The sequence below is a fragment of the Phasianus colchicus genome, chromosome 2 (genome assembly GCF_987193195.1).
Source record: "Phasianus colchicus chromosome 2, bPhaCol1.hap1.1, whole genome shotgun sequence".
Lineage (NCBI taxonomy): Eukaryota > Metazoa > Chordata > Aves > Galliformes > Phasianidae > Phasianus > Phasianus colchicus.
Genome location: NC_143437.1, coordinates 33,627,371 through 33,654,233, shown reverse-complemented (window position 1 = coordinate 33,654,233; position 26,863 = coordinate 33,627,371). Strand labels below are relative to the sequence as shown.

The window sequence follows — 26,863 nt, the reverse complement described above, 5'->3', positions numbered from 1 at the left end:
ACTTGATGGAAATTTCACCTTTTGTTTTTAGCACTTCACTTCTGTTACTGAAAAACTCATTTACACAAAGCTGAACATACAGGTGAATTTCAGTATCATCACAAGCAGTATTTATGTTCATGGAGACATACCATTACAATTATGTATGTCTGAACTCTTAAAATTACATTCTTCAAAGACAAGCATTACTGACTGATGCTGCCCTCTCATTTTCCCAACAATCAAAAGCAAAACAAACAAACAAAAAAACCATACTAAATGAAGTGGGTTCATGTTCCTTACATGCAAGTTACTTGAGAAGTCAAGATGCACTTAAAAGTCAGTATTAGCAGAGAAATACATACAGACTACAGCACAGGAAAGTAACCTCTGTATTCAATAGAGCAAACGCATCACTGAATTGGGTACTGCTGGCAAATGCATTTAGCACAGTAAATACAATTGTTTATATATAAATGTGATTTACTACCACTTCTGGTAGTGGAAGTTTTCCAGAGTTCCCCAGTAAATCTCACCTTGATAAGCGCTCAAGTTTCTGTCGATGACTGGTATAGTAGCTCTGAATCAGAGGATAATTGTAGAAAGGTCTAGATAAATGCATATCATCATCTACAGGCAATCAAGGGAAAAAAGATAATTAAAGAACTAATAAATTGCACAGATCATAACATCTGAACATCAGGAAACATAAGCAAGCCTTCAGCTTTGAAAGAAGCCAGCTTTGTTTCTGTTTTTACTAAAACAGAAATCACAAGACAATTCCTTCTTGTCTCCACTGTCATTTGAATTTTACATTAACTGTAAAATTCAGAACATTATCAACAGTAAAGATCACAATTATAAAAAAAAACCTCAAAAGTTTGCTGGGATTTTGTTTTGTTTTTTTAAATAAACATATAACATGAACATTTCTGAAACTATTAAGGCTGACAATGAAATCTGTATCCCACACAAATAAAAAAGCATTTCCAATGCTTTGCTTTTTCCCCTCAAGCAATAAACAAATTCAACACCTTCAGATAATGCTTTTACTGTAAGAACAGTGTTTGCTGGGATGTTTTAACAGCAGTTTGTTTAAAATACCAACTACTTAAAGAATTACTTGGGTCAATAAAATTAAAGTCAAAAGCTCATTGCTGTTTGCTGTTCTTAAAGAATATACAAGGCAAGAAACTGCATTATTCCATGCTACACATTTGCAAAAAAAAATTAAAATATTCATTTCACCAACAGAACTTCAGCATGTACCATCACTGAAATAACACCACTTGTTAGTGAAGAAACATTTACAATGTGGCTAAACATGTTCACAAGGAATCACTGTTAGAGATGTACTGCAGTTAAAGCTTACCTAAGCCCTCTGGTAGGAGACTGGATCTACAGAACCAGATGACCACTTGGGCATACAAAGAAATGAGGCTAGTTACCACCTGCTTATTTGTCAAATCTGTAACACCTGAAAAATACATGCAAGAATTATTTTTTAATTAACCTCCCTTCATCATACTAAGTAGAAAGTATAAAAATAATATGTAAAAATTTGTCTTAGTTAAAGAAAAAAACACAATCACAACAAAAGTAACCCTTTGCAAAGCACCACCTTCACTAACTGTTTAAAATAAAATTTAAAAAATATTCTAAAGATCAAGTCTGAACTACTGAATACACTTGTAAAACATTTCTTTTTCATATGGTAGATTTTTAGTACAGCAAAGAAACTTTTCCATTTTTTCAATATGCCAAGCTACTAAAAAAGAAACTGTACAAATTTTATTATCTTATTCTTACAACTTACTCAACTGTTTCCTTTACAATCATAATGCAGTATCTGTACTCAGTAAGTTGCTAGCTAAGAACTGTAAAGAATAATTTCTAGTATCACCATATTCAACTGTTCTATTTCCAACCCAGTTGCTTATGCATCTGCTTACTGAATCTAACTTCCCCTACATACTTTCACACACTCCAGAACAAATCACTTCCTTGAACAGATTCATATGAAGTGCTATTTACAATTTCTCACTCAAACTTAAGCCTCTCTCCTATCTAAACCTGTCTGTCTTCCAAACATCAAAACAAAAAAACTCCAACAGCATCTTGAATGAAGAGATTACTAAGACATATGAAAGATTTAGTAATACTATTACAAACCTTTTTCAGTAAGCTCTCGTGCTTCAGTGAGAAAACAGTTTAAGACTGTGCTAAGGTTGCTCAAAAGTAACTGGCAGTGCTGAAGAGACTGCATTGTTTGTGGATCAATGAAGTTGCAAGAGCCATCGAACAGCGGGACACCTTTTCAGAATATATATTAAATCATTAGCATACAGAGCAATTTCAAGTAAGTTTCAAGGTACATTTGAAGAACTGTGTGCACGATCACATAGAGGCAAATTGTTGAATACACTCATTTAGAAAGGGTAATTTTACATTTGCAAAATCCCTGCAGTATTACTCACAGATTTGGTCAAATTCATCTTTCGTATAGATCACTTTGTTCCATGTCCACTCAAGAACAAACCGTAAACTGGCAGCAGAACTTGGCTGCTCTTTAAAAAAGAAAAAGAAAAAGGAATGAGCAAACAACGTCAAGCTCAAGAATACAGAACGAAATCACCGTAAGTATTTATTACCTTCAGATGTCCAATATTTAATGTATCCAGTCAGAAGTTCTAAAGAACTTGTCTGAACAGCAGCTGACAATACAGCTTCTAACTGCTCCTCCTAAAAGCAAGGCAAAATAAAACGAGAATCTTACAAACTTTCAATGTCTGAACATCAACAGTAAGTGTTTCTTTCTATGAAAACTGTCATACAGACACCAAAAAGTAATTTAGCACAAACTCAACTAATTCTACATTCCTTAATTTGAATCACAGGCTCATTGGTTTGACAAACACATTAACTCGTCCTCTGATGCTTCATCTTACTAAAGGCTAATTCTCACCTTTATCTGCATGTGCCTATGCTATAAACTTAATTTACTGAGCTCCAATTAACTAATTTTAGTAACATCCCCTTCTAATAGCCATTGTACATTTTGTGCACAAAAGTTTTCCATCAGGAATGTATGATGGGGACAAAACAAATGATAAACACTGAAACTGAAGGCAGCCTGCTTTCTAGATTATGAAGACATGAAGCAGTTCCAACATCAAAACACTGTTATAATTTCAAAACACTGTTATAGTTTTCAAAAACTATAGAAAAAAATGGAAACATTTACATTGTAATAAATTTACATTTTAAATTCTTCAAAGATTGTACAACAAAGTAGTGGTAATCCTTTAAGAGGATAAGAGCTATGCTCAGACACAGAATATTAAAGGGTAAATTATTCCAGCTAGTGTACTGATACTTTCAGGTGAAGTGACCCTTTGCATCATTTTACTGAATTTACTCCTAATTTCCATGGTTGTTTCAAACATATTCAAAACTACACTTTCTGCTAGGTAAAGTCACTAACTTCAAAAGAAACCTCCATACACTAGAATAAACATGTTATATTTCTATTTTTTTTCTCAGAACTGTTTGAAACAAGGCAACAGAACAAAGAATACTTCTGGTGACACACAAAACTCTAATTCAATGCAAAAGGAACAGTCTAATAGCCATGTCAACTTGCTGAGAAATTTCCTTTAGCTGCTAAACTGTGTAGAAGAGTTTTTTTGTCCCAGTGTTACTTCCTCAAATCTGGAGAAGAATCCAAGAGATAGAACTATGAGGGCAGTGGGAATGCTATCCTTTGTCCGTTAATTGCTCCACCGTTAGATGAGCAGCAGATCAGCTAGACAGCTTGGATAAAAATGGGCTGTACATCACAAATGCTCCCTCTCTTAGGAAGCTCTTCAGATGATAGAAAGTTCTGTTACTGTACTACAAAACAAAAACCTACAAAGATGCTGTGGTAGGATAAAGCAGGTAAGAAGCAGAAGGTGTCAAGAAGGTGTCAAGAGAACAAAGATATATTCCCCCCTTGATTCTTGATGTGTGCTCACCTGACTCAGACTGGATGGCTGGACATCAACTAGTCTTGGAGATAGCAAGCCAGCTACAAGACATCTATTGTAGCTATCGCAGATGGCTTCACTTATTGAAGGACCAGACTTCTTTAAAAAATTCAAGGTCTGAAACAGCAATAACAAAGATAAATGACAGCATTATTTTTATTCCATCACTGAATGATATTCTGAATAATCACTGAAAAAAAAAAAGAAATTACCATGTTGACAAACTATCACAAAGACTGCATCAGTAATACACTTTAAGTTAGCAATCTGACTAGGTATTACTAAGTAGACTTTAAGATGACAGACAAAAACCTCAGAGTTTATAAAAAACCTATAAAGTATCTGCCTGTACCATTAAAAGTGTGTGTGTGTATATATATATACAAACACACACACTTTCTCTATTCTCTGTCTTCCTGTTTCAAAAATATAATCATGGATGAATATCCTGACTCATTACCAAGAAGCAACAGTTTTCCCTAACCTCTACAACACTTTTGTTCTTGTTCCTAGATGAACTGTGTTCTTTGTTCCTAGAGGAACACAGTATTACTCTGTAGACACCCAGATCTACTATGCTCAGCAGGAGTCAATGGAAGTTTTACAGTCCCCAAAGTGGACTTCAAACATAAACATTTGCTTAAAACTGGGAAGATGTAGTTGCAATTATGCAGGTAGATGGGCAGGATGAGCGTAAAATATCCTCTTACACTGAAAGCAGTGCAACAGAAAACTTAAAAAATGTACACTTCTTGACATTCTCAATGAAGATATGATAAAAGATCACCTCCTTCTGGAAGCCAGTGCAAGTCATGTGAACTACTCCAGAGTTCAGCAAGCACGTACCATCTGCAGAAACAAGGAATGTCTGTTAAAATTCTATACCCTCAACATCACTTTAGACCAGCCTATATTTTTAACATAGCAAGATACAAGTCAATAGCTTTTTTTTTTTTTTTTTGCCAGGTCACTTATAAACTTCTTGAAAGTATCCTTACAAATTTTCCTTGTACAAATTTTTTCTCTAGTGTTGCTGTGTGGAAAACCTTCAGTTTAAAGTCATTTCATTTTATAACCATCATCACTTCACAGGCTACATTATAAATGCACCAGAACCCAAAACTATCTGGTGTATTTTACAAAATTAATTACTTTGTTGGTAAACTGATAATAGTTGAGTCTTGGTTTGGTTTGTTTGTTTGCTTTTAAAATGACAAACAACAAACAAGAGAACTAATAAACGACACCTGACCTCAATTCTGAAACTTATCTCTATTAAAAGCAGTGATATACCTACCAAAATTATAGGTGCTCGGATTAAAAAACTGCTCAGGCGGTGGATAAGAAGGAGGAACTCCACGACTTAAACTCCGCTCATGTACCAGAACATCCAAAATGAGATTTGGAGAAGTCACACTTGTTACAGCATCCAGAGACCATAAAGCAAAATAGGGGCAATTATGAAGGAATTCTTCTGGCCTTCAGGGAAGCAAATGTGTAAGTTCAACATCAACATTCACATAAGTTATTTGTAAGAACACTGAAAACAACTTAGTAAAAGCCTACCTTAGTGAATCTGGCATTTGAGCATGATACCAGCGGTTAATGTCAAATACACCCAAATAAGTAGATGGCTTTCCCTGACCATATGTATTCACTTGCCAGCTGAAGACTGATACACTGGTGTCAGGAGATATTACTGAAAAAGACAAGAAATTGTTTAGTTGTAGAAAGCATTGTACGTCTGATATTTTTGAAGTATCACTTTCTGTTTTAGTTTAATTCTGTTGCATCACTCAGTCCACACATTAATAACTGATTGAGATACTCAGCTTGATAAATACTTTAGAAAAAAATAGTATGCTAGACGCATATGCATACAGTTACTTTTGTAAATATCTTCTTTAAAAGATTTTAGAATGCTCCTCAGAAATATATGACAAGTGAAGAAAACCCAAGGATGTTCATTAGATTCTGACACATTGCTTATAGAGGTTAGCATCACAATTACAGATGGAAGTTGCCATTTCAGGATTAAATCAAAGACAATAAACAGAAACAGCACTGCAACATCATGCAAATGTCTTCCTTATAACATCTGACATCCGTAAAGGCCAGTAAATTAGAAGGAGGGGAAGGGTAATAAAGACAAAGCAAAAATTTATCACTGCAGCAGCCTCTAAGATATGGACAGGGCATAACTGAATTTGTAAACCCAGAGATGTACCTTTAATTTTTCCAACATCACAACAGACATGAGTTTTTTTTTTCTTAACAGCATATAAAGAAAGTTATTGCTAAAGAGCTTGTAAGTACAGGAATCTATTAGATTTAGAGAAAATACGGAAAGGTAGATACAGATGTAAGTCTGAAAAGAAAAAAATATACAGACAACAATCCTAAGCATTAAAAAAAACAAACATTGTTCAAAGTAGCCAGCAGAAGTGATAGCTGAAGAGATAGAAGAACAAAAAGAGTTACGCAAACTACCACACTATACATTTTTATAGCATGACATCAAGCATAAAACAAAACCTATATTTTTTTTTTCCCCTAAGGAACTCCCATTCTATGTTCTTGCAGCTGCCCGTATCAATGTCTTCATCTCCTGGCCTAAAACAGACTAATACAACTCTAAAATAACCAGAAAAAAATCGTAAGTAACTGACATATCACAAATACTAACTAATTCATGCAAGCATGTATCAACTGATATCTTATTTTAACAAAGGGTTAAGAAAAGCAAATTCACTCTTGTATTAAAAAAAATCTTTAACTTTCCCATTATCAAAATATTAACTTAAACATGTCTTTACTTCTTCGTGGAATAAAAGTAAGCTGTGGCATTCAAAGTCAAACCATTTTTACCTGATTAGTATGTCTAAAGCACATCCTGTTCCCTCAAAAAGATTATCTTCCACAGGCATATACATTTTATTTTTTTTAGAACAATAAGCATTCTATTACTGAAAAATCACTTTTTCATTTAAACAGATCATTGGCATTAACTGTTGTGGCACACTGAAGTTCCGTTTCAAATACAATTATTTCTTTCAAATTTAATATAATAAGCATCTTGGCTACTTACAGGTATCGATACTTAGTTAAGAAAGATACATCATGAATGTGAAGCTGAATGTAAGAGTTTAATTAAAAACTGGCTGAAGAAACGCAGAAAGAAAGGGATTATGGAACTCTCTGTTGTATTTATTGCTAACAGCGATGACATTTACTACCCTTAGGAAAAAGTTGTTTTCTTTTCACTGCACTTAAAAATTACTTTACACGTTTAACTGAACCTTCCTTTAATGCCAGCATCAGGTCAGAAAAATAAAAACTAGCAGTGTGCATCAATATACAACTGCCAAGTTGCTTCTTAAAAGCTTTAAAAATGGCTAAGCATCAAAGATGTATATACATTTTTTTTTAAGAAATGAGTTTCTTCATGTCAGAAATTGCATACTTAATACATTTTTCTCACTGCAATGTCAATTTCTGTTTTTAGATGTAACTCAAGCAACACGTCTTTCTTTTTAAATAAGCCACGCAAGCAACTCTATACTGATATTTGACGTTCAGATTGTGGGTACAGCATTCATTGTTCAGATTCCAAAAACATTCCTTTTAGAATAACCAAACATGGTCATCAGAACAAACCTTCGTTAACACTGTCCTCTCTATCAATATGGTTGCGAAATTTTTCTACGGTCTGACAGCTGAGTAATTTAGTATTGCTGGTCTGTCCTCTCAAGGGGAAGGCTCCACCCGTGAGATCTAAACTGTATCTTTCATCACAGTATTCAAAACCCTGTGGAAAAATAAGAGAAGAAAGAAAAGGTCATTTTGAGATGAAAATGTACATTACACCTAAATAAATAAGACTGTTGCAAACTACAGTACTGTTTCCCAAGAGATTATTTCCAACAGTAAACAGAAATTACTTCTAACCATCAAGATAATTTTTAAAAGTGTAAAACTGCAATGGTTTGTTGAACGGTAAGTTGAGAAGATGTTCCCCATTTTCAAAACGTGGCCTGACTCAGTTCAAAAGATGTTTAGCAGATTTCACAGTCACAGAATGGTTTAGGTTGGAATAACCTTAAAGATCATCTTGTTCCAACAGCCATGCTGTGGGCAGGGTTGCCAATCACCAGATCAGGCTGCCTGGGCACAATCCTGGCTTTGAATGCCTCCAGGTCCTGCAAACTCAAGATTCTCTTTCAGACCTATGCATGTATCTACAAATAATGCAATACAGATGCAAAGCTCTTTGCTCCCTGTTTTGATTATAGAACTCATAAAATCAGAAAAGTTGTGGCACTGCAGTAGCTAAAGTTATTCTGAAAGGTATTACCTATATGCACACCACTAGGTTGAACACACATCCCTCTGCAGAAGCAGTGAGAACTTCTTACTTATTAATAATCATCTTAACCAAGTAAAATTGTACTAGCTATATCTTCTCAGAGACTAATGAGTGAAATCTCCCTTCGTTCCTTCACAGAGCACAGCTAACAGCAGAAGAGGAAAACAGAAGACACGTGTGCAAAATATATCTAAGATTACAGATTACTACAGAATGGGCCAACTGCTTTGAGATATTCAGAAACCCCAGCAGAACTGCACTGAACCTCTAATACTGCCATATTCTAACTGAACACTAACTGAAAAAGACTTTCCAAATGCAGCATTGGCTCAAAACATCTACTATGAAAGATATTAATTTGTCAAGATCTCTAAAACATTAGAGGAATGGGCAATCACCAAGCACAGGAACATTAACGGTAAGTAAGTGTTGGAACCTGCACCTTGGCAACCCTGGACCTAGATACAGACTAGGAGAATGAGAGGTTGGGAGCAGCCATGTAGAAAGGGATCTGGGGTTTCTGGTTGGCAGCAGGTTGAAAATGAGGCATCAGTGTGCCCTGGCAGCCCATCTGTACCTTGGGGTGCACCAGAGCCAACACTGACCTCACCTCCAGCATTGGGCACAGGTTGGGTGTAACATAAGAAGGACATAACACTATCAGAGCATCCAAAGAAGGGCTACAAAGATGGTGAAGCATCTGTAGGGCAAGGAGTATGAGGAGCAGCTGAGGTCCCTTGGTGCATTCCAGCCCAGAGCAGAGGAGCTGAGGGGAGGCTTCTTGGCAGATGCAGCTCCTCACAGGGAGCAGAGGGACAGCGCTGAGCTCTGCTCTCTGTGATAGCAGCCGGGCCGAGGGAACAGCATGGAGCTGTCAGGGGAGGGGCAGCTGAGGGTTAAGGACAGGGTCTGCACCAGAGGATGGTGGGCACGGCCCCAAGCTACCAGAGTTCAAGGAGTGTTTGCACAACACTCTCAGAAATATGGTTTGAATTGTGTGGTCCCTTGAAGAGCCAGAGGTTGACTCAATGATCCTTGCGAGTCTCTTCCAGCTTGGGATATTCTGCGGTTCTATAATTTCATTACCAAAAAACACTAATGTTTACTCCAAAGCACGCACATTCCATTCTATTTTATCAAATAACTTTGGAAATAATAGACGTGCAGATATGTAAGAAAAAAGTAAAAGAACTCCCTGGAAAACTAGCATGAAGCTATTTGTGCCAATGCTTACTTATCTACACAGTAAAAAAAGTTTCCTTATGTTATGACAGAGCCTCTTGTGTTCTGTTTTTCGCTCATTGCCTCTCGTTCTCTCACTGCGCACATCTAAAAAGAACCTCTTTGCATCTTCCCTTCTGGAATTTCTGTACATTGACAAAATTCCCACAAGCCTTCTCTTCTCCACACTGAACAACCCCAACTCTCAGTGGAGAGGTGTGCCAGTCCTTCAGTGAACTTTGCAGTCCTCTGTTGGTCTCTCTCCAGTATATCTGTGTCTCTCTTGCTCTGAGCTGCCCAGACCTGGGCACAGTAGTAGCAGTGTGGCCTCGTGATGCAGACAAGAAGGGAAGGATTCCCTCCTTTGACCTTCTGGCAACATTCCTAGTGCAGCCCAGGATCTCATAGCCCTTCTCTGTGATAAGGGCACGCTGCTGGCTTGTGGTCAGCTCGTTGTTTGCCAGGGACCTAAGGTATTTTCTTCAAGGCTTCTGTCCAGATGGCCTACCCTCAACACGCACTGGTGCCTGGGATTGTTTCTGATCAGGTGCAGGGCCTTGCATTTCCCCTTGCTGAACAATGCTACAGAAATACTACAGAGAATAAAATTTAAAATACAGAATCGCAACTGATTAGTAGAAAGATGTTAAATAAATCCAACAGAATTTCATATTATCTAAAACATGTTGAAAACAGCAATTACCATCACGCTACACGCAAATCCTTTTCATATAGTTCTCTGCAAGACTAACCTCTGGAAACTAAAGCACTGACACAGCAGACAAATCTTTCAAATTCCCATAAACCTTATTCAACAATCAAAAGGTCAACAGTATTTTTATCCCTGTTTATTCAAACTTTGCCAGACAAAAAGGAACAACCTAAAAATTTTCTGTCACTAGAAATGGACACAAAACTTTTCTCAAATGGTTGCGCAGGCAGATCTAAGTATTGAGAATTTCAGAAATTCCCTGAGAACAACAGTAGGGAACAAACTACAACTACATGTAAAGTATGCCTGACATTAAATGCAGTGCACAGATTCTGTCCTGATGCATCTTTTAGTTATTTTTTTTTTTGGCAATACATGTCAACATTCTTGACATCAAGCTACACGTGTAAATGGCTCAAACTGGAAACTAGCTGAAGAACTTATCTTTCCCCTCCAGTAGCTCCAGCTGTTTAAGTCTCTCTTTAACCACCTTGGGTTACATTTCTGCAACTCACTAAGAAGAAGAAACAGCACAGGCGTAGAATAATCTCAGATCCAAAGAGACCTCTAAGAAGCATGTGAATGAATCACTGATCGTAAGGTCTGCAGAGGGTTGCAAGTCTTAAATTAACTACGCCACAGTTCTCACAGGTCACAAGCACAAAGTATTTGATCACACTACTTAAAAAAAAAAGGTTATTAACTGAAATTTCTAGTTAATAGGATCCATTTTTAAAATCTGCTGAAACATTTCAGTTCTCTGAGGTAAAAATTAACACTTGTCACATCTTGTTCAGGAACAGAAGATGATGAAGACAAAGAAATGCTGAGCAGTAAAAGGTCCCACTTTCTAACGCTGCAATACTGAGCTAGAACAAAGTAGCCACAAGAGAAATGGATATAGACAACTTTTTTCCAAAAAAAGCTCACAGAATCTGGTTCCATCTTCGTCACTGTCAGGACTGCAGTTAAAAATAACTTAAAAGAGGATAAAAAACAAACAAATTTTAAAAAAGGGAGAATGATTAAAGATTTCTCCTATCAACCTGCCACAGTGCTCAGAGCACTGTAACAAAAGCAGAAGCAAACTATAATGAAAGCCCTTTTAAAACTGAAAATTCAATAAAGGTGTGCTCTGTTCCTCTAGAGCAAGCTATATTTATATCATAAAAAAAGCAGTTGAAGATAAAGAGATGGCATCCATATTTAGAACACACTGCATCACTTAAAGATATTTATATGTTACCATGAGATAACGCATTTTAAAGAAACACCACCTTCTCCAAGCACCTTAACTTTACTCAAAAGTAACATTTACAAATGACAAAGGAGCTTTGCTACACATAAGCAAAAATGTCAGAATTTAAACTCAAAATTTTGCCTTAGTTCAAAAAGAAAAAAAAACACGAAGAGCACAGTCCCTATAAAACCTAATACATAACACAAGAATGACTCTATTTAATTACAAGCCCATTGAAAACGTTTAATTAGAAAACATATAGTATCAAAATAGGAAGAATTAATTTTCTGAGAAAGATTATTTTCCTTTTAAATAAAAGGATTTTAAAAGATTTTGAAGCATAGTACTAAAAGAACGTTTTTGATACACACACAGTGACTATACAGATTCATCTTATCTATTAGATATAATTAACACTGCCACCTCACATACAATCTACTTCATCTATATTTTAAACACAACACCTTTGGAGCCATTTTCAACTACTTATGTATATGCTTTTAACCAAATCACACCAATGTTTATTATATTCACATTCTGCTAACGTTAAGAGTACATTTAACAGGAAATCCCATCAAGCATAATGAGCAGTCTTTATAGCTACTATGCTCCAGGACCAACACTTAAGACACAATAGGTGTGTTTTCTTTACAGTTCAGCTGACAAAATTAAAAAGAAAAATAATATACAAGAAAAGATCAGAAGAAAATAAAGATACACGACTGTATCCTAAGAAAGGAAGACAGAAACTTAATTCAAGTCTGCAGTTTGCTAAAACAAAGCTATTCGTAGCTTTATCTTCTCTTACTGCTTGGCATTAATTTGATGTTTTGGTTAAGAATGATTTTATCTGTAGAACTTGTTTCCTCTTTAGGAATTGAGTTTATACAGGCTCTTAGCGGACGAATTTACTTGGGACACATAACACTATGTGTTTAAAATCATATGACTTGTTTTCAAAAAGTCTGGACAAAGTTCATGACCAAGTAGACTTAGAAAAAAAATTATTGTTTCAGGGCATCTCTGAATTTTGATAGTAAATTTACTGTGTCAACATCACTGATACTCCTTCAGAGAAAATTACTGTTTTTCTGTTTTCACATACACACACATCTTACCTCATACATGACCTGTCCCGATGCCAAGCGTTTTCTGTCACCAAACGCTAACTGCAACAGATGTAAACTCAAAACATCACCTTCACTGAAAAAAGTACAAATTAAGAAATTTGATTAGAAAGCTGTTTCATAGTCCTCATTATCATTTTTTTTTTTAATCAGATCTAGATCAAAGTTTTCTTAATAGCATGCTCTAGCAGAAAAGAAAAGCACCATGTCCCTAAATATGACAATTGGTCACATTTAGCTGCCAAAACAGAAAGGACTTTTGACACTAACAGCTTCAATAGCAAACACTAAACACACAATCTGAAAGCTTCAATATTTTGTTCAGACTAAAAATTGTTGGATATAGTCCTCTGCAGTGAAGAATTTCTTAAACCAAACTTCCTTTATGCCAAGATTTAAGAGACTGCAATTCTATGAACAGCTGAGCTGACCACATAGCTTGTTGATGCTGAAAGAAGGAGATCTCTCCCTTAACCCCATCACAAAGTTCCAATCCCTCTCTTACACACCCTAAATTCTTCCACGTACTGTTCTGCTTGACCAGTATTTGATCAAACAGCATTTATTCTTACACTGAACAACAACAGTGTCCTGCCAGGCAAGTTGAACTAACTCACGGAGGTTCCAAAGGCTGCTACAACTGGAAGAAGGTAATCAGTTATACTACTCCATTAGGAGGAACGGGCTGTTTTATCACACACAAATCGTGAAGCATTCATTAAGAAAAAAAAATAACAACTGCAAGCACAAAAAAATGCAATCTTATTCACTACTGTACCACCTTCTTTCAGAAACTGAGCAAAATACGAATGACTACTAGCACTTAATTATAGAAGCTGCTCTAAAATTATGCCTCTATTTTATTATGCTGGCCTATGACCTCACAGGTGGAAGTTTTCATGGAGGCATTACTTTTGGAGTAGCCTAAGTAGAATGGTATTATGTACCTAGTTAAACCCCAAACTCTGGAACAAGTCTGCAACACAGCTATGACAACGTTTCTTCATGGCGTGACTTATTTCTGGTTTGAAACTTCTAAGAAGAGAAGAAACATGTTCTATAATAAAAGGATTTCTGAGGTCAGGTTCTTTTAACTAGCAGTTCCTTCTCACATCTGTTAAATGCTGTAAAAAACTGCAATGTAAACCTAACACCTTCCGTACTAAAGAGAATCTCCCACATACATAAAGAAAATAAATATACATATTAACTTAATTCAATGAAGTATAAAATATATACTTGTTTATATTCACCTTTCTTGAGTAGATTGAACAGCCCACAAGTAGCAACAATTCCGAGGATCATTTTCAGGTTCTTGGAAAGTAACAGCATAGACAGGAATCCTTCCTCCTTCAAGTTGAGAGTGGTACCTATAGGTTTAAAGAGAGAAAAAGACCAGATGTGTCTATTGGCCCTGTTTGCAGAAAAGTAGAGACATCTTTTGATGGAGAACCTATCTGCAGAAAGAAACACAAAGCAGAGGATACTCAAAATAGAGCCATACTTCTAATTCAAACAGTTGAGTCAAGAAAGTGACTGATTTTTTTTTTTTTTTTTTTTTTTACAGAACAGTCAAGAAGTGAGGAGATTACTGCCTATCAAATGCAGTAACCCGTGTTTATTACCTTGCCTGATATACTTCAAACCAGCTTCTCCTAAATAATTACTTCAACTGGCACACAAGAGATTATTCTCACTCTTGCAGGTTACTTAAATATAGAACCTAAAATTCTTTTTACAAATTCAAAGCACTGCCAAACAGAGGTAGCTTCTCGTTTCTTTACCTGGAATATGCAGACAAGCTTTCTTCTTCTAGAGTTAAGAACCTTATTTCTATTCTTGCTACCACTCCTCTGCTGTCTATTTATGTGCCCAATAATTTCTAAGGTCACCTTAGAATTGCTTAAGCAAATCTCTTTCTAAGTGGTCAAACAGTTCAGGACTGTTCTTTGAAATCATCCCATAATTCTTCCATCATCCCTTAGTCTAGTCTCCAGTCATTCTAAGCAAACTTTCACTCACATGCCCTCTTTACTTGCATCAGGTCAATCTCCTATTTCAGAAAAGGTTCAAATAGGAACAAAAACATTTGCAGATACAGATCAGCTACCGATGTTTCACTTCACACTAGTTTCATCCTGAACACTTCAGAGAATATTGTAACCATGTTATTAACATGTCCCAGGCTTACAATTTATGTCCTACAGTAACTGGTTCTTAAAAGTGAGTTGTCATGTAAGCATCAGCCCTGTCATACAATTAAAATAACTCCAAGAAGAGTTCCACAATTTCTCAATTCAAAGGCACATAAGGAAAACAAACCTATTCCACTGGGGAGAACATATACAGCTTGCTCTGTGTATGACTTCAGAGTTATTTCAGAAGAGAATTTCTAAACACTCCATGAAACATTCCATGATTACACTGAAGAATTTCAGTCCCTGAAAAAGTTCACTTTAACATATTTCCTTAAGTTAAAACTTGAGATCCCTACAAGTCCAGACATAGGCTTTTATGCATGGCTACTTACTCCCGCTTCAAAGTTTTCATATTCCATAGTGACAGGTAGCCATCTGAAAAACCCACAACAAGCAGATTGCTTCTGCTTATGTAGCACAAAGTTGATATTGCTGTTCCTGAAGGATTCTGTACTTGAAAACAGAGATGTCGTCCCTCTCTGGTCACAGCTTCTCTTCTTTGTGGAACTTCAGCAGGAATTCCACTGACAACTTCTAGGTCTACGTACACAAAATCATGTAATAAAATAATGTACTATTCCAGTTAGTGTGCAAGTTAAACATCAACAATACAAATAATCTCATCCTACTGTCCCAAGCAAAATAACCATTTACGCAACACAAATTTACTATTTCCATTTCATATGTATCAAGGAACAAAGAACTGTCGAGGCAGAAGTGTAACCACAGAAATCTCCCATGAACTCTCTACGCCAGAAGTGTGAGACACCTGGTGAAACTATCTGAAATGACAACTACTCCTGAAGCTACTGTTATAATAACACAAATGTATGCAACCTGTAGAGGTAGACCAGGTATTTCTTCCACCCACATGCATGATTTTTGACAAGTTGGATCTGTTTTAAAAAATTATCGATAATTTGGCTTCCATGTTAGTTAGCAGAAACAAAACAACAATCCCAAGAAACATGGCACCTCTAACAACTTCCCATCATGTAGCTGCACTGTCTCAAATAGTAAAATTTCTATACCTCACTGGCAAAAATCAGTGACATAGGGAACTGTCAGAGTGGGAGGGTGTTTTTTAGAAAGAGCATTAAGACACACCCACCTTTAATGAGTTCAGGACTACATGATGTCAATCCATTAGATGCAATCAGTAGTCCTAAACACCTACCTGCTACTATCCTCATAATTGGATACATAATGTTCACTTGAAAGACATATGTTTTCTTACATTTAAATGAATATTTCAAGCTGAAAAACTGCAGGCTTACCTGATGCTTCTACTTCATTTTGACTGCAAGATAAATCATCCAAACAAAGGTCAACCAGAAGTACATGTCCAACATCTGTAACTACTGCTGCCACTCCAAAGAGCCATCGCAGACTCTGATGTAGGTGCTGAGTGCTCACACTGGCTCCTCCATGATTAATTATGGGTTCTATAGCAGTTACCTACAGGAAAATTGCAAGTTAACATTTAAGCTGTTTGACAAGCTAACTAGAAAACACTCAAGAATGAAACACCAATTAGTGCATCAGAAAAAAAAAGAAAGCAAATGCACAATCATGATATTTAAAAGCAAAGCACTGTTTTCAATTATTTGAAGAAAAAAATATCAAAACCCTGCACAAAAAGCTGCTGCTGTCTACTAGATATCCTACAGTTAGTTAATTGAATTAACTCCAACTTAAATGGTTCGCACTGTTGTTACACTTTACCAAATTCTATTTCCAACTTAGAATATTTCTATTCTCCAATTTCCTATGCTAAGAAAACTTTTAAGATTAATTGCATGTAAGAAACTTTATTTAACAAATGAAAAAAATAAAATGAAAACTAGTCCTCCCAGTGCTCGCAGCCTATTAACACTGTGATACAGTCTGTGCCTTCTTTATGAGCAGTTAATCCTGAAAATCATCCAGTGATATTAGTAACAGGAAAATCATCAGGAGAAGTCAGCACAATCAGAGAATTACAGTAATTTACAATGTAGATTCCCTAAGATAAAATGACTAGAGGTGTAGCTGAGGAGAAAGCAGTGGATAGTGTCTACCTAGATTTTAGTATAGCCTTCAACACTGTCTCCTATAAGATTCTCACAAACAGTTTATACTTGGGCTGGAAGAAAAGACTAAGGTGGACTAAAAACCAGATATAGGGCCAAGTCCATGGTATGGTGATCAGTGTCATCAACTCCAGTTGGAGGCTGGTATCAAGAGATATACAAGGGCCCCTCCGAAAGTAATGTCTCTGGTTTTATTATGATAGCCCATAATGTCAGAGGTGAATGTTGGTTGTTTGGCAGAAGAGCATGAACTTTCCCCACAGTATTCCATTCCATGTTGTTTCCGTGTAACAGCTGGCAGTAGAGGGGCAGTCTGCCACAATGGCATCTGACACAGAAGTGTATATGAAGCACAGAGGAGAGATTGAGTTACTCCATGAAGAAAAAGTGGCATCCTCTGACATTAATCAGTGTTTGCTGAAACATTTATGGAGACCAAACAGTGGATGTGAGCACAGTGAGGTGGTGTGTGGTGTGTTTCAGCAGTGGAAATAGCAGTTCACCTCTGCTGGTGCAGATTTTTACGAGGACAGCATGCAGACTCCCATTCACTGCTGGCAAAAATGCACAGCTAATGGTGATGATTAGCTTGACAAGTAGTGTTCTGTAGCTGAAAACCTCCTCTATCAAATACTGTTATTGCACTGTTTGTATCTGTTGCAGTTTCCATGGAAATACACAGGCAGCATTACTTTCAGAGCGACCTATGCATCCCAGGAGTCTCACCCTCTTTAACGTAATTACTGATCTGGTTGACAGGGCAGAGCACACCCTCGGCAAGTCTGGCACCAACACAAAACTGGGAGGAGAGTCTAAATGTACTGGAGGGTCATGCAGCCATCCAGAGGGACAGAGATATGTAGGAGAAACGCACTAACTTTGGGCAGGTCAACAGTGAGAAGCAATCTGATCAGAAGCAATCCCAGGCAACAATTCACTTTGGGGGTAGGCCATCTGGACAGAAGCCTTGAAGAAAAGACCTTAGGTCCCTGGCAAACAACCATGGACAACCTTGTTGACCACAAGCCAGCAGCGTGCCCTTATCACAAAGAAGGGCTATGAGGTCCTGGGCTGCACTAGGAGTGTTGCCAGAAGGTCAAAGGAGGGAATCCTTCCCTTCTTGTCTGCATCACGAGGCCACACTGCTACTACTGTGCCCAGGTCTGGGCAGCTCAGAACAAGAGAGACACAGATATACTGGAGAGAGACCAACAGAGGACTGCAAAGTTCACTGAAGGACTGGCACACCTCTCCACTGAGAGCTGGGGTTGTTCAGTGTGAAGAAGAGAAGGCCTGTGGGAATTTCATCAATGTACAGAAATTCCAGAAGGGAAGATGCAAAGAGGTCAGGAGCCAGGCTCTTTTTAGTGTGCCCAGTTAGAGGACGACAGGCAATGAGCAAAAAATGGAACACAAGAGGCTCTGTCTGAACAAGAGGAAACTTTTTTTTTTACTGTGCAGATGACTAAGCAACAGCACAGGTTGCACAGAGCAGACAGGCTGTGAAGTTCCCTCTTTGCAGATATTCAAAGGCCATCTGGTTCCTCTATACATACAGCAGTCTGCATGCAACTTTAAACTGAAGGCAGGCCTTTCAGCACCCACACCACATCCCAGGACAACGCTCACCCCTACACTAGAGATACAAACACCTGACAACTCCTGCACCATAGCTATACAACAAGACATTCAAGGTCAGGCTCCATCACTCTCTGAGCACCATGATCAAGCTGTAGGTATCCCTGTTCAGTGCAGGGGAGTTGGGCTAGATGATTTTTAAGAGTCCTTTCAAACTCAAACAATTCTATAGAAGAACACTGTTCCACTATCTTGCAAAACACAAGTCCATGAAAACAGGAAACTTTACATCAACAACAGCTTTACATCAAACTGAAAGAAGTCATCAAAGTAGTCCTCTTCCTACATGCATTTCTTTCTCCAGAGATGGAAAATATAACTGAAGATCCAAAGTTTTCCTCTGTCCCATATTTGTTAGGACTCCACTGCCTGACAATTTACTACAGGATTTATCTTTTATCCTTGTCACAACACTTCTAAACTTAGAAATATCTGCAGTTATCTAGATAACTTCATTTTGTTCCATTTCTCCCATGAATGAAACTAAATTTCCAATCTTCTCTATTCAAAGCAGTACACCAAAAGCATTTTGATGATTCATATTCTTGCTCTTCCAAGTCTTGATGACCATGATAAGAGCAAAACACAGTACACACCTTGCTAAAGAATTAAACACAATTCAAACATGACTTTTAATTTTTCTTTTACAATTGTTTTTTTCATTACACAACACGCCCTTTCCAATTTTGGCATAGAGCCTTCAAAAAATGTTTCCCAGTTTTAACACTCCAATTTTCTGTGTAAAATCCCTGAAACAGAACATTTTTCCCCTACTGTATGGGCTAGCTTTTCATATCCTCCTAGACATTGCCAACTTATTCTGGGAATGAACAAAGAGAAGTCTTCTCAGCTCACTGAATCTGAATGCTACCCTTCTGCCTCATACAAACCAGGAAATTTTGTGAAAATACTGTTCAATGGTTCTGAAACATTCAAGCGTTACAAAACAATTTAATTTAATTAATGCTTTTAATTTAGATTTGCTTTTACTGAAATATAATTCAAATACTACTGCATTAATGCTTTCAGCTTTCTGCTGCATTTTGCCAAGGGCAATTAGAGATGCCTCCACAAAACAGAAAAGGCAAATTTTTTTTTTCCTAAGTTTGCAAGATTTTTGAATCCTTTACTCTGACCAAGTGAACATCCACTCTTCCACTAAAAGGCAGTCACACAGTTGCTATAACTTCCCTGTAATACTATATTAATAGTTCAGCAGCTTTGACCAGAGGTACTATAAATTAAGCTTTACAGCTGTCTACAGAAGATATTTTCACAGTCCAGACAGCCCATAAGTTAATGTGCTCATTAAATTATTAAAGTAACAACACAAACTGCAAGAAATGATGCTAATAGATGTGCATTTCATTTTTTAAAAACAATCAATGTTAAAAAATCAGAAACACTTAGGTAGATTAAAATATCAAGTTATATATTATATACATGCTGAAATAATTCCAGAATAACAAAACGTGAAACAGACAGACAGTGATCCACTGCAAATGTTATCTTCTTCTTGTTTACCTTTACTCCCTCTCACAACTTAGAATCTAATGTTTCAATTAGCAACACCCATGCCCTGTCCATCAATCTAATTAATCTAATAGCAAAAAGATAGGAACTGAAATTAAAGGAACAGACCAAACATGCTTGTAATCACAAACATTCAGGGCAGAATATCAAAAATTCAGATAAGCTTTGGCTTTACTCCAAAGTTCAAACCTTTATCACAGAACAGTCAGCTTCTCCCCAAAAGCTTCCTCACATTTTCTCCTGAAGTTTGTTACACAACAGAAAAACTCCCTAATACAACTCATACTATATTCAGTTTCAAATGACTTTCACACACATAGATTAGGTAAGTTACAATGATCCCTCTTAACCTACTTTCCTCCTCCTATTCACAGCTTATTCTGTTTAGATTTAAGATACAAAACTGAAACAATGCTATGACATTCTTCATAAAGACAACTTACTGATTACACACTAGTCAGCACACAGCTGACACTACAGCATTTCAAATGAAGTACAAAAAAATAAAACTACCCATATCCAAGCATGTCACATCAAATCATGGTATGCTAAGCTGAGTAATAAACAAGGATTTAGCTAATATGATAAAAACATAGTGAACCTTGATGGCCTATTAACTTAGACTTCCATTAACAAAATGAGATTAGGTGACGTTACATCATTTGAGTTCATGGATTAAAGACCCACATGGAACAGGGAAAAAATATATCGTCAATACATCGGTCTATATTGCCTACACAAAAGGTGTTCACTAGAGATTCAAGGAAGATCACTGGGAAAGAAAGGACCTGGGAGCAGCGTGAGATGCTGACTTAGAACATTCAAATAGGGGAGTAATTTAATATAGAACTATTATAAACCATTGATTGAAGAGAGTGGTGGTGAAAGGAGTTAAATCCAGCTGATGACTGGGCACAAGTTGATATTGGGGTTTGTCCAATTCAGTATCTTTATTGATGACTGGGATGAGGGCATTGAGTGCACCTTCAGTAAGTTTGCAGATGACACCAAGTTGGGAGGAAGTGTCAATCTGCCTGGGGGTAGGAAGGCCCTACAGAGTAATTGGACAAGCTGGACCACTGGGCTGAAGTTCAGCAAGTCCAAGTGCCAAGTCTTGCACTTTGGCCACAACAACCCCAGGGAATGCTATAGACTTGTGGCACAGTGGCTGGAAAACTGTGTAGAGGAAATGGATCAGAAGGGTACTGGTTGACGCTTGGCTGAACATGAGCCAGCAATGTGCCCAGGTGGCCAAGGCCAGTGGTGTCCTGGCTTCTACCAGAAACAGCATTGCTAGCAGCAGCAAGGAAGTGATCATCTGTCTGTACTCATCACTAGTGAGGCCACACCTTGAGTACTGCGTTCAGTTTTGGGCCCCTCACTACAAGAAAGACATTGAGGCCCTGGAGTGTGTTCAAAGAGAAAGGCAACAAAGCTCCTGAGGGGTCTGGAGTATAAGTCTTATGAGGAGTAGCTGACGGAACTGGAATTTCTCAGTCTGGAGAAAAAGAGGCTCAGGGGTGACTTACAGCTCTCTAGAGCTATCAGAAGGGAATTTGTGGTAAGGTAGGGAATCAGCCTGTCCTCCCATTTAACTAGCAATTGGACTGGAGGGAATGGCCTCAAGTTGTGCCAGGGGAGATTCAGGTTGGATGTTTGGAAATACTTCTCTGAGAGGCAGTCAGGCACTGGAACAGGCTATCCAGGGAAGTGACTGAGTCACGAACCCTGGAGGAGTTCAAGAAACATTTGCATGTTGTATTCAGAGAGATGGTTTAGTGGGAAATATTGGTGATAGGTGGATGGTTGGACTGGATGATCTTAAAGGTCTCTTCCAACCTTGGTGATTCTATGATTCACCAAAAAAATATCAAACTGATGATCATCTTGAGTGTTTTTAAACAATCCATGCATGTCAAATATGATTTTTTTTCTTTTTTACTCAACAGGACCTAAACTCATATGCCAAATTCATAAATTCAGAAATTATGATAAGGACTTCAGACTGAAAGTCAGTCTTTGAATAATCTGTCAATTAAGCCTGTAAAGGCTTTTTTTCTATCCTAGATCAACATAAATATTCAGATCTAAAATCACCTCTCTGCTAGTTTGAGATTCATGTGACTATGTCTAAATCGTTTACACCACAACAGCTATGGAAATCTGAAACACTTTAAAGACAGCAATTGCAACAGAAATTAGCCACTTAGGAAATGATTACTACAGTCACTTCAAAGCATTTTTTTCCCCTTTTTTCACTCTTACCAGGAAAAAAAAATCTGATTTCTTTTTAATAATAAACGAATAGAACCTACTTTACTACTAGTATAACTCAAAATATAATGATACTGCTACGTGCAACATGATATGATTATCAAGACTCTTTTTATTGGATACTCTGCAGTGACAGTATGTTAATGTGATACAGAAAAAAAAACCACCTCCTACAAAGAGACATTTTAGAACTTCACCCAAAACAGGATTATGCAGCACATAGCGAGATAAAAGTTTCATTTCTCTGATTAACAAGTACATACCCTTCCTGGAAGAACAACCGCTTTAACCACTCTTGATATTCCAAGGTCATACAGACAGAGAACACTTCCTTCTGCTTCTTCCAATCCAACCAAGAGCCCAGTTCTTTTCTGCCAGGAAAACTCCTTTACCACACGAACAGTGGGAGGCTGCTCATTTACTCCACTGAAACGATATGCAGAGAGCCTCTCTCCTGTCACAGAGTTCACAACCTCAAGTTGAGGACCACATGCCAACCACGCCAGGCCATTTCTCCCTGTAAAGACAAGAAAGCCGAGTTCATTTTTCAAAAGACTGAAAACAAATCAAGACACTGTCCCTTTCCTTCTACAGATGTATCTAACAAAAGAAGACTGACTAACCTAATTATTTAAAATTACCCCTTGAAATTCTCAAGAAATACACCTTAAAATTAACAACATTGCTACTTGGCATTTACACGTAAGAATGATTTTGACTGAGATAAGAATTGCAATACATTGATCTACAGTCTTTACACTGTATTTGGCTTGGTTTTGCTGAAAATCATCTGAATACATAAGGGCACTCAAGTCTTCAAGCATATTTCCAGTGTATCAGACCTAAAACAATTCACTGATATACCCCTATTTGGATTTTGGAATTTGGCATTTGGCCATCAACGCATTAGTAGATTACAACTTTTACATGCGTTGATTACAGAAAGAATCAAACATATTTTCCTTTGTAGAACTCTACTTATGATAAGGTAGTAGGATTTTACTTCCTTAAAAAAAAAAAAAGGCCATAAAAAAAAAAAGCCTAGAAATTCAGATAGGCTCTCAGCTCTACTTTCATCACCTAGAAAGTGAACTGTCTAATCTGCTTAGCCGCTATAGAAACTCTTACTGGATACTCATCCGCATCCTATTAAACACTTTGGAAATATGGCTGCAGCACTTAACAGTCTTATCCTCCTCCTTCTGTTTCACTCAGTTTTGAAAATAAAAATCCTTTTTTTTTTTTTGCTCATTACATTGTAGAACTACTTCCTCACATGGTATCACGACAGTTATACCGCTGGTGCAAATAAACACAGCCTGAAACAACGCTATTAACTAAAGGACAAATTTTAATGCAATTAAAAATTGAGGAGTGCTCACTGATTCAGCATATTTAAGTAACTGATTTTATTAGCACAGCATTGGTTCAGCCTTTAATGCAAGTTATAATTTCCAAACTTACCTAATGCTCATACATCAGCATTTTTAATAGTCCTTTCTGTTCTAAGCCTGATGTATCCCAACAGCACCAATCTGACACAGTTGACACTATAACCCAATGCCTCTAGACAATAATCATTTTATACGAAGACCAAATTTTAAAGGAAAATGCTCACCTGCCGAAAACTTTCCGCGCAGCACAAAATCAAGGGTTATCTCATCCTCCCCAAGTGCCTGAATAGTCACCTCAGGAAACTGCAGCAGACTGCTCGTTACCTGAGCTCTTAGGTCTTGCATTCTTCACTGTTAATGAAAAAAAGTGAAAACAAAGTAGTGTCAGACATAACTATTCCTGAGATTCACAGAATTTTCACCTGTATACAGCATACAATCTTCAAAAAAGAAAGCAAATGCACTTAGGACAGTTTTTGACTTTACAACAGAGCAAATGGAGAGTCATTTCCTTTTCTATTACCTATGAAAAGTTTCAGTTAGAAGTAATGCACAAGTATGCAAGGATAAGTAGGAAAACAGCAATAAACCAAGCTCAAGTCTACTCAGCTACAGGATAATAAGACAGGATTTTGAAAAAAAATCATATTTAAAAAGCTTTTGCATAACAAGCTTCCATTTGTCCTTTATTTTATATTTCAGTAATGTCAATTCTAGTAATTCCATAATAAGCCTTGTTCATATTTTGCATATACAGTTTGAACATTAAATGTTAAATTCTCAAATTCTTCACAAAAACATATAGTTGATATTTTCACATCACTTTTACAGCTCGTCAATTAGAAAATAGCTTTCCATATACTTAAGACATAAGCACAGCACTCTGAAACACTGTTTCTGTACTCAAATTCCCAAATTCCTTATTCGATTTCCTTCCTACTAACCTGTTCCTATCATACTTTTGCAGTATCATACAAAATTTCTTGAGCTACTATGCAGCCTCCACACTTGCACAGATACTGCACAGAGCTTACATTTCAGTATGTCAAGACTTAGTTTTTTTTTTTAAATATGATGAAGGGATTTACAAGATGAAGTAGGTGGCTAAATAAGAGATATTCCACACATGCGGAAGTACAAAATACATACAAACATATTTTGCAAGTTCAGTAATTTATTGGAAAAGCTTCCAGAAGTCAAAATAGATTATCTTGTTCAAATGACAGTTTTCTTCACGAAGTCTCAGAAGGACAATGGTACACCCCATTCCTGATTGTTACACACACTCACTAACTCAGACATCAAACAGAATCCTTATCCCACACTACAAACTGTTAGAGACAGCTATTTCAACATGCACACAAAGCATACTGCATTAACTGCAACAAATACTTTGTCCAGCAAATAAAGATTTATTGTTCAGCATGCGCTAACAACTATTTGCTGCACAGCACAGGTCACAGCCTGTTTTGAAGACTAGACTCTGCTAACAACATGCACGTATTAAAGGGAATGTTGCCTTATAAACATAACTTATATGAATTGCCCTTCTGTGGGTTAGTATTAACCCCTAAAATCTGGGCATTGGAATCTACTGTACCTAACTAATGTCGCAAACACTGCACCTGAGAATATGTTACTGTACCTCCTAACAGCATTCAAAGTCCTTCACAAAGAACAAGGCAACACCTCGAGAACAACCACTGCCTCTGGCAAAGCCGGTACTGCAGGTCAGTGCTGCAGCCAGTCAGCCTGACCACCCTGCCAGCTTCCACAGACAGTTCCAAGTGGGACAACCTATTTGCAGTCAGTTAGCTGGATTTGCTTTTGGCAAGTCATAGAATGGTTTGGGGAAGGGACCTTAAAGATCATTCAGTTCCAACCCCATGCCACGTGCAGACACCTTCCCCTCGACTAGGTTGCATAAAGTCCCACCCAATGTGGCTACTGTCACATCCCACCTGTTGGTCCTTTACAGCCATGAGCATCTCTGGGGATGGGGCACCCACAGCTTATCTGAGCAACCAGTTCTAGTGACTCACAACCCCAAGTAAAGGATTTCGTCCTTATATCTAGTCCAAACCTACACTTTTTTTTTTTTAAATTTTAAATTTCCCACCACACTTCCTCATGAAAAATTCTCCCTCCATCTTTTCTGTTAGGCCCTCTTTAATAATTAATCATCATTTATCAATGAAAACAGAACAAATTTCTGCACTGCGTACAGCTGCTCCAGAGAGCAAAGAGCTCCACCTTTCCATCAACAGCCTGGCTTAGTTCAATTGCAATGATTTAATGACTGCATTTTACAAGTAACACATAATCCCAAACACTAAAATAGAGATGTTGGGCTGGTGGATAGTATCTTCTAAATGCCTTCAATGCCCAACTGCCTTGATAGGTGCCTCTGCAATACTGTGCTGCTGAACAAGAAAGGCAGAATGACCAGAGACCATAATCAGGAGAAGAAATTTCAGGAGAGGAAGAACAAGACAGCCAGCTGATACATCTGAAAGAGCAGAAAAAGGAAGCAGCCAAGCAGAAAAATAATATTAAGTCAAATGCTTGATGAAGTAATGTGGGGATACACTGTATAATGAACAAACTACCCAGCAAAGCACACACAGGAGATTAACAGACTAGATGGAAGCAGGAGATAAAACAGATATGAAAAGTAGACTGTACCTACTCAAAATGCTTTTCATGTAACAGGATATATTGGGATATAATGTGTGTTCTTATTAATCTGTGTGTTGTGTGGTTTTTTTTTTTTCTTTTCCTGTCAGTAATTGTTACCTATTTTAAAGAACAGGTAAGACAAGAAGATAAAGAAAAGAAAAAAGGATCTGAAACACACAATCTGTGTTCAGAGCCCTGGACTGGTATACTGCATACAACAACAGTCTAATTCACTGTTTTCTTGAAAATAAGTTACTGGCTCTAGGGGAAGGCATTATTTTTTTCCTCTCCTGATTCTAACAAAAGTTAGTAATGGAAAAAATATCGAAAGAGAACAGAGAACACACCAGATTCCTGTCAGCACATTTCTCCAGCCTGCTCAGGTCCCTCTGACAGAGGCAC

General features: G+C 37.3%; 1 protein-coding gene across 6 annotated transcripts in view; it reads right to left on the bottom strand.

Annotated features, from left to right (window-relative positions):
• The window catches only part of AHCTF1 (AT-hook containing transcription factor 1), a 54,696-nt gene that overhangs the window by 22,707 nt on the left and 5,126 nt on the right, over positions 1 to 26,863 (bottom strand). For all 6 annotated transcript variants that reach the window (XM_031592889.2, XM_090135314.1, XM_031592883.2 and 3 more), the window contains exons 2-17: positions 24,007 to 24,133; positions 22,652 to 22,905; positions 16,149 to 16,329; positions 15,204 to 15,411; positions 13,927 to 14,043; positions 12,665 to 12,749; positions 7,665 to 7,815; positions 5,574 to 5,706; positions 5,305 to 5,486; positions 4,795 to 4,856; positions 3,996 to 4,124; positions 2,631 to 2,721; positions 2,457 to 2,546; positions 2,152 to 2,292; positions 1,352 to 1,456; positions 516 to 609 (exon numbers count right to left, since the gene is read on the bottom strand). In XM_031592889.2, the coding sequence (XP_031448749.2) occupies positions 516 to 609; positions 1,352 to 1,456; positions 2,152 to 2,292; positions 2,457 to 2,546; positions 2,631 to 2,721; positions 3,996 to 4,124; positions 4,795 to 4,856; positions 5,305 to 5,486; positions 5,574 to 5,706; positions 7,665 to 7,815; positions 12,665 to 12,749; positions 13,927 to 14,043; positions 15,204 to 15,411; positions 16,149 to 16,329; positions 22,652 to 22,905; positions 24,007 to 24,127 (2,144 nt within the window). In that variant the 5' untranslated portion in view covers positions 24,128 to 24,133. The remainder of the gene's footprint in view (positions 1 to 515; positions 610 to 1,351; positions 1,457 to 2,151; positions 2,293 to 2,456; positions 2,547 to 2,630; positions 2,722 to 3,995; positions 4,125 to 4,794; positions 4,857 to 5,304; positions 5,487 to 5,573; positions 5,707 to 7,664; positions 7,816 to 12,664; positions 12,750 to 13,926; positions 14,044 to 15,203; positions 15,412 to 16,148; positions 16,330 to 22,651; positions 22,906 to 24,006; positions 24,134 to 26,863) is intronic.